Genomic DNA, 9,007 nt, shown 5'->3' on the forward strand with positions numbered 1-9,007 from the left:
ACAGTCTTTTACCGTTAAATTCACGGTAATTTTTTACAGTGTATTACTAAAAAATGTGGGGTTTTAGAATATGAGTTAACATATTTAATTTTGTTAACTAGTACAAAGCCACAAAACACTTCATGTGGGGTCTTTGGCAGTTTGACCGTCTCGCTGTTGTCACATTGTCAGAATTATAACATCTATTTAAAACAATGTATTCTTTAACCGTAACTGTGTAGAAAACACAAATATTAAAGGAAGCGTGTTATTGTCAGCAGATTGCTTTATTATTGCTTTCAAAACTCTTGAAGTTAAAGTAGGTAATGAGCCACGATCCTCAGATACTGATGAGTGAGTAAAAGCATTAAGAGTAAAGCATCTGGAGCGGTCTTTTAGAATGATCTTTTATGTTGGAGAGAAACGGATTTGCAAAGTTCTAGAGTTTTAGAAGTTTTAAAGCCATTTGCACAGTTGTGTTTTTTTCTTTTTTTAGCTGCCTATATTTTTCATTCGTTTACTCAAAAAAGGCTAGAACCAAACCAACCCAATGAACACAATATTACCATTTAATCTCAATCAGTGTGTGTAAAAAAAAAATAAAAAATCTAAAAAAATGACGATTAGGCTAATCTGTGCTGATGCTTTAAGAGCAAAGTCATCAACACGCATGATTGATGATGAGAGGAAATGATTAAGTGCAGCCTAAGTGGTTGGAAAAAAGTGTATCAGCAAAACAGTGAGATAAACAGTAAGAGGAGATTATTACTAAGAGCTAAAGCTTGCTGAACAGATGGATATGGAGCGCAGGAGAGATCGGTGGAGGTAGAGGACTGAGACAAGGTTTGCAGAGAACAGCAGAGGCTGATCCCACATAAATCATGAGCAGAAATGCTGCTGGAGTGCACATTAAATGCATTACAGTGAGGTGTGAGCAAAGCTGATTCAACACCTCTCACGCGAAAACAGAGACTGTGCACCTTCCTCTGCTTCGTCACACAACAGATGTTATTAAAAACGCTGCACTATTGTGTTGCTGAGCTAGCACTTTACACGCTCCACTGAAAGGGATCACTTTGTGAGCACTGTACAGTTTTATGACCATTCTTAAAAAAACAAACAAAAAAATGATGCTTAAAGGAAAATATGCTCACCTGAAGGTAGGGCAGGAATAGAAAATGCTGATACAACTTAATGGATTTATTTCTATTGAATGGAATGGTAGTATGTAGTAGAAATTCTCTTAATTTTAAAATAAATAAATAAATAAAGTCCTTAAAATAAATAATCAGCTATTTTCAAAATAAATAAACACAAATTTAGTATTTTATACTTTTTCAAATCAAATGTGTCCTGAAAAAAAAACAAAAACTAAAAAAAGGTATGAATAAATAAAAACAAAAATAAAAATAAACATTTGTTGTAACATATTTGTAATACAGATTAGAAACCTGAAAAATAAATGATCTGCTATTTTTGAATAAACAAACACATAAATATACTAGATAAAAGTGCAAATTTCTGCAATACTGTTTAACAAATATGTCCTGAAAAACAACTAACTAAAGTTAAAGCAATTTTTCAATAAATAGAAAATATATATAAAAATTTTTTTTTTAAACAATCGAATATTCGTGCGAAATATGGTTTAAAGCGAAACACATCGTGAAAATAAATAAATTAATAAATAAAGGTAAACAATCTAATGGGAGTCTTATAAGGTCCAACTAAAGTTTAGCAGCATAATGCATTAATATGCGGCTTAATATTTTTATTAATCTTAAGAGCAGTTATTATTAGCACTAGCTTTTCTCCAAGTGCCCAAGACGAGAATGTGCCTAGTAAAATCAGTATAAATGAATAAATCGCAGATACTCACTGCAGGTTTTGCTACATCAAGAGACAATTTTTTTCTTGCAATCTGAGCGAATTACATTAAATCTGAGTATTTTTTCGTATTCAGTAATAAAAAATATTATGTAATGTTGTTTAGAACAAATAATTCCCTCTGCATTGTCTATTCAACCAATGACTGTAAAAAAAAAGAAGAAAAAAAGCAGCACCAGATGACTTTACATGACAAAATAATGTATTTATTGTCAGTTAGGGTACACTATCAAACACGGGTCAAAACACATTTATTGAGCATGCAGAAAACAAACAAATGCATTTGTGGCTATATGTTGATGTATCAACATTCACACACAAGGTTACTGCCACAAGATCAAATTATGAAAAAATTATTCCTATGCATCAAACTCTTTCACCGAGAGCATCAGGGCACGGTTTGGTCGTCCACATCTTCAGCTGGCGATCCTGACTCCCTCTTCTCTGCACAAGCTTCTTTGCTAAGGCTCTTGAGGCATTTATCGAGTCTCTTGATGCACAGTGTTATATCATCTCTGGTTATTCCAATAGCAGAGGCTGCGTTAAGGTACGGGCACGGATAGGCATCTGCGTGCGACATGAAGCCACGAAACGTGTGTCCGCTCACGGTCTGCTCCACACCCAGCGGGACGACCCTGCAACAACATTTAACACCAATTAACAAGAAATCTCAATCATTTCTGCCTTTTGTTTATGTTAAGTCTTGTGAAAAAGAAGTGCGCTTAATTGTACTGAATGTGCACTTGTAGTGTACTTCAAATCTTAAAAGCATATTTTAAAAAAACGACTTGCAGATAATATAATATTAACTAAATAAAAGGCCACTTAAGTGACTTGACAGTACACTTCCATAATGTACTTAAAGTGCTCTATTTTCGCACACTAATTTTGTACTTAATATATTAATAATTCGTCTTTAGTACTTCTTAAGATAATCTTAAGAACATCTAAGTGTACTCAACTGTGCTATTTAGAGACACCATGTATATGAACTAAAATCTGCTTTTAAAATACTATCTCTCTATTTAAAAAATGTATTTAGTTACAACTTGTAGTAAACTTGAACCCATCTTTGCATGAAAGATGGGTTCAAGTGGTACCTAAATACATTTTTAGCACATTTTAGTTCATATACATGGTGTCCCAAAATAGCGCAGTTGAGTACACTTAGATGATTTTAAGATTATCTCAAGTACTAAAGATGAATTATTAATATTTTAAGTACAAAATTAGTGCGCGAAAATAGAGCACTTTAAGTACATTATGGAAGTGTACAGGGAGAGACATTTTCACGACAGCTTAACACACTTAAGTACACTTTTAAAAAGTGCACTTTGTAATAATGTGAAAAGTTTTACTTTAAAATACAGTAGACTTTTGATGAATGCACAGCCCAACAGTCCCAGGTGTACAAACCGAACTAAGATGTACTTTATCAAAGGGTATGTCATTTTAATTTAATGAATAGAGTCTAAATAGGACAAATAGAGTCTCTCTATTACGCTGAAACAGACAGCAGTTATTTTCCAGCAGTTCAGAGTTTTATGCAGCTCTTTCCAAATCCACTGCAGACACTTCGTTGAGTCTTAAATTCTCCTGTCATATTTATTCATCGCTGAAAGAGTGCATAGGCTGTGACAGACTAAAAGGAGGTGGAGAGGATTAATGCTACAGGATAAACCCTTGAGAATGAGAATGACTTCCATTTAAATAATGAACGCGGACAGCAGAAAGAAGGTTTCATCAATATTACAGCAGGTCACCTAGTGTCCAGCAGAAAATATTAAAGGAATAGTTCATGTAAAAACGAAAATTTGCTGAATGTGCTCATCCTCAGGTCATCCAAGATGTAGGTGAGTTTGTTTCTTCATCAGGTTTGGAGAAATGTAGCATTGCATCAGTGTCTCAGCAATGGATGTTCTGCAGTGAATGGGTGCCGCCAGAACGAGAGTCCAAACAGCTGATAAAAACATCACAATAATCCACACCACTCCAGTTCATCAGTTAACGTCTTGTGAAGCGAAAAGCTGCATGTTTGTGAGAAATAAATCCTTCATTAAGACATTTTTAATTTCAAACAGTCGTTTCTGACTTAAATAAGAGTCCTCTATCCGTAATATTGCTTCCTCCAGTGGAAAAAAAAATCATCCTGTCTGAATCAGGAAAGAAATATGCACAGTCCATTCAGAAGCAAAAACAGATCTAAACAAATATGTTGGTGGATTTTGATGTAAGAGACAACTGGAGATGGACTTACATTTTGGCTAGAAGCAACAGTTTAAAGTTAAAACGTCTTAATGATGGATTTGTTTCTTATAAACAACTCAAGCTTTTCACTTCACAAGACATTAACTGATGGACTGGAGTGGTGTGGATTATTGTGATGTTTTTATCAGCTGTTTGGACTCTCGTTCTGACGGCACCCATTCACTGCAGAGCATCCATTGCTGAGACACTGATGCAATGCTACATTTCTCCAAATCTGATGAAGAAACAAACTCATCTACATCTTGGATGACCTGAGGGTGAATACATTCAACCATTTCTTTAAGAGAAGAGAAAATATTGATTTTGGATGCAAAATACTCAATCAGTCATCTAGTATAAAGACTAAAGGAAGTAAAATGTAAGCTGTCATTTATCTTAAAGGATAACAAGCACACATCTGTATCACAAAATTCCACCAAGATGAAAGGTTAGTTAGTTAGGTTATGTATTACATTACAATAGACATAAAATTAAGCATGTAGTCACTTTCTGGTTGTCAAACATTAGTGGAGCAGGTAGTTCATCACTTTTACTTGAACACCTGCGTACACTTGAAGAGACTGACTTCACATACACTATTCTTTTTTAGAAGACAACAAATATTGAAACAGAAACAGGCGGCAGTGTGGACAGTAGCTCACCTGGCTCCAGACACCTGTCTGGTGAAGAGCATGGAGCCCAGCTGCGTGACCGCTGCGGTGCCGTGTGTCTGGAGATGGTTCAGAGACATCGCTGGAGAGACCAGGAAAGGTCATCAGAAAGCTTTTCGTACATTTGTTTGAGTTTTAATTTAACCTCTGCGGGTGCTATGAAAACTTAGAAGGGAACAGAATGGAAGAGGCAATGCAACACAAAATTAAGCATTAAATATTAGGCATTAATACATGTGATCATGTGACTAAAATCTCTGGAGCTGCAAAAAAAAAAAGCTGTCCTTGTGAAAAAGAAGAACACTTCCGCATACATATTTATTACAGAAATAATATATTTTAATAGAATATACTTAAGTGTGAACTGAATGAATGTTTTCAGACACTTAATTGCATGTTAATTGAAATTAAATAGAAATGTATTATAGTTTACATTTGTATTAATGCAATTAGCTGCACTTTAGAGAGCTTTCTTGACCCACTTAAGTAGGACTTAAGTACATCTTTATATATAATTTCATAATTATTTAGATTGTCTTTGAAATATGGTTAAAGTACTGTCAAGAATTTATGGAAACTAAAATATACTTTAATGTCATTTCTATTGAAACTTGTATGCATATTTGTAATTACACATCTGTAATGAAGAAGTTGCAATTTAGAACATTTAAAATATATTAACTTTAAATGTAGTATTGAATAACACACTATGGTTCAAATTATAATAAATTACTTTAGTTTGTTAGTCAGCACATCAAAATAAGTGTGCTTCCTTAAAACATGACAAAAGAGTATTAAAACAATGATTTAAGATGCACTTTAAAGTAAAACTTTCAATTTGACTTTTTTTTAAAAAGTGTACTTAAGTGTGTTAAGAAACAGTCATAAAAGTGTCTCTCTTTAAGTCACTTAAGTGGTATTTTATTTCATTATTAATATATTATCTGGAAGTAGTTTTTAAAACATGTACTTTCAAGTTTTGAAGCACGCTACAAGCGCACATTAAACACAATTAAGTGCACTTCTTTTTCACAAGGATGATTGGTTGATGGCATTACAAGAATGCTCATAGTCCCAAGTGGGACACTTTTTCACACTGAAATTGAAAAGAAAAGAAAAATGCATTTTAAACATTGCTTGCAAATGAAAACATAAATATTTAGTCAAAATACATGACCATGTTTGAACAGTCGTCAATAGAGAAAGATGCTCTGCGTAGCCAGATGGTGTAGTTATGGGATCTGCCAGCAGCGACTAACAGACTCATGCTAACCAGCCAAACCCTGACCTCTCGGGTGACATGCAAAAACTATTTTTAGAAACATTGTCATTTACACAGAAAATTTACTCACGAAATCCTTGTTTATTTAACTGTTATTGAACTCTTTCTCATATGACATTGCACTATACATTATGTACGACTTCTCACCCAGTGATATTGGATTGTGTGGCGTATGCAGCAGTCTCTCCCCGTGTCTCTCGGCTAGAGCGCTCAGCTCCTGCGCCAGGTGACCATACAGCTCCTGTGGGCCGTACACAACTCCAGTTATAAATAGCTCTCCACTCTACACAGCTTTTTTCTGTCATACATTCTGTTTTTTGCTAATGTTGCATTTCTGTGTGTGTTGGCCTACAGTAAACCCAGCACCTGCTTCCCTCTCCAGCCACCCTACCCTTCTCCTATCCAGACGCGATCTGCAGCCTGCTTTCCCATCTGAAGCTTTAATGTGATTGCATCACAGAATCAGCTGTGTTGGCAGAGCTGCATCCACCACTGAGACCAATTACAAATGAACTGTAGGAGGCCCTCGGGTTATGGGCCCCTATTATGATGCTGTTAGTAAGACATCTGAGATCTACAGTATCAAAACGCAGAGACAATAACCTGCTTTATAATATCCAGAAGCTCACATTATGCAAATTAAATTTATCCTAGCATCCCATTGGAAAACCCTAGCAACCAAATAGTAACGCCCTAGCAACCACCCACAATACTCTAAAATTGTGGCAACAAATTTTGCAGAAGCAAAAAAAATATATATATATAGAAAAAGTGCAAATACTGTTAACCTAGTGTAAAATCCTTGTAAAAATGAAGTGCGCTTAATTGTATTGAATGTGCACTTGTAGTGTACATCAAATCTTAAAAGTAGTTTCTTTTTAATAAAATGTGCAGATATAATGGTAATGAAATAAATAGCCACTTCAGTGTAGTTAAAGAGAGAGACACGTTCATGACTTAAGTACACACTTAAGTAAACTTTGAAGTGCACTTTGTAATATCGCATTAAAAGTTTTACTTTAAATACATTTTAAATAATAATAAATGTGGACTAAAATACTAAGTACTTTATAATTTTAACTCTAGTGCTTTAATCAACATTACATTTAAAGTGAACATATTTTAAATGTATTAAATTGCAACTTCATCATTACAAATGTATAATTACAAATATATTTAAATATATGGCATACAAGCCTCAGTACAAATGGCATTAAAGTATATTTTAGTTAATCACAAATGCTTGTCAGTACATTCAACAGTACTTAAACTATATTTCAAAGAAAATAGAAGTAATTATGACATTACATATAAAGATGTACTTTAGTCCTACTTAAGTGGGTCAAAAACACTATAAAGTTCAACTAAATGCATTCAATATACATTTTAGCATGCAATTAAGTGTCTGAAAATAATGCATTCAGTTCACATTTAAGTATATTCTTTTATAGTATATTATTTCTCTAGTAGTCTTTTTAAAAGTATGCTAAAATGTACTTCTTTTTCACAAGGTTACAGTCCAGTAATTCATTCTCCTTTGGCTAAAACATATTAGAAACTGACTCTGACCACAGAGAACATCTTATCTAGTCAACAAAAATGTAAATTATTAACAATCCGGATGCATTAGTGGTAAATCAATAAGCTCTGTAAGTTTCTTATCACATGATGGCTAATGGTGTTTTCCTGCATGTACTGGAGTCTCATTGGGATGATGTGCCCACCTGCGGTTCTCAACCAGGGGGCCTCAGTAAACCTCCAACGGGGCCGCAGAATGACTAACAATTACTTAAATTAAATAATCTAACTGAACTGAAATGCTAAAAGACACACAAAACCAAAATGTAAATTTTCATTTTCTTTCCCCTAAAAAAAAATATATATATTTTTTTACTAGTCATATATATATTCACTAGTCATATATTTGAATGTTTTATATATATATATATATTTTTTTTTTTATTATTATTTTTTTTTTATCCAGGAACATAGTTGTTGAAATTTCTGGAATCACAAAATTAATTGTGGTTAATGAATTTAATATTTCAACACTCCCATTTTTATTAACAAAATAGTACGGAAATAAGCAGCTTTGCCATAATTACATTGAAAATACCAGATGAAATAGTACTAAAATTACTAACTGAAATAAACTAAAACAGAGCTAAAAAATTAATTAATTAATTAAAACAATTTAGAAGTCTTAAAAAACCTAATAAAAATGACAAAAGCACATTACAAAATTATTAAAAATTAAACAAAAATTAAAATGAAAACTTAAAATATAAAAATAAAAGCATATTTCTGTCATGACAACTCTCGGAGGGATTGGCATGGTAATGTACGTGACAATGTTAATGTATTTGGTCTTGGCGGAATAGATCTGCTACGATGCTGCTGCTGCTGCTGCGGCAGAGCAAGTACCGAGACTTGCTACTGCCAATACATCCACAACATGCTGCTGTGAGCATGTAAGAAATATTGCTGCTGCAAATATAACATACATGAAATAACCCCCATATAGCGTACATGAATCACCCCGTAGCAGATCTATACAGGTGGAGCTGGGGAAGGTGGAGGGTTTCTGAAGCAAGCTGTAACTGCTACCGCAAGCACTAGTCATATATTTGAATGTTGAGCAGCGAGCTCATTGGCTACCGATGCAGGAAAGAACCAATCAGCTGCCATGTGATAATGATGTCATTAGGTCAGATTGAGTTAGACCTATCGGACTGCGCCATCTAGAGTTTCATGCCAGACGCTGTGTGTGTGTATATGTATATATATATATATATATATACTCTCATACTGTATCGCGTACCTTGTCAGAGTCGTGCGCTTTGCTTGGCCATTTGTTGGGATAAACAGGAAAGTGTGTCCAGCTGAATTCAATTAGAGTTTTGTTAAATGAATTAAAAAGAAGCTTAGTTTACCGCGGAAG

The 9,007-nt window shown here is 34.0% G+C and overlaps 1 protein-coding gene across 1 annotated transcript in view; it reads right to left on the reverse strand.

Annotated features, from left to right (window-relative positions):
* Positions 1 to 2,083: 2,083 nt before the first annotated feature.
* Positions 2,084 to 9,007, reverse strand: part of sepsecs (Sep (O-phosphoserine) tRNA:Sec (selenocysteine) tRNA synthase) — an 18,016-nt gene continuing 11,092 nt past the window's right edge. The window contains exons 9-11 of the mRNA XM_016243977.1: positions 6,214 to 6,307; positions 4,776 to 4,866; positions 2,084 to 2,501 (exon numbers count right to left, since the gene is read on the reverse strand). Coding sequence (XP_016099463.1) covers positions 2,255 to 2,501; positions 4,776 to 4,866; positions 6,214 to 6,307 — 432 coding nt within the window. The 3' untranslated portion in view covers positions 2,084 to 2,254. The remainder of the gene's footprint in view (positions 2,502 to 4,775; positions 4,867 to 6,213; positions 6,308 to 9,007) is intronic.

Source organism: Sinocyclocheilus grahami, unplaced genomic scaffold (assembly GCF_001515645.1).
Source record: "Sinocyclocheilus grahami isolate Dianchi unplaced genomic scaffold, SAMN03320097.WGS_v1.1 scaffold706.1, whole genome shotgun sequence".
NCBI lineage: Eukaryota > Metazoa > Chordata > Actinopteri > Cypriniformes > Cyprinidae > Sinocyclocheilus > Sinocyclocheilus grahami.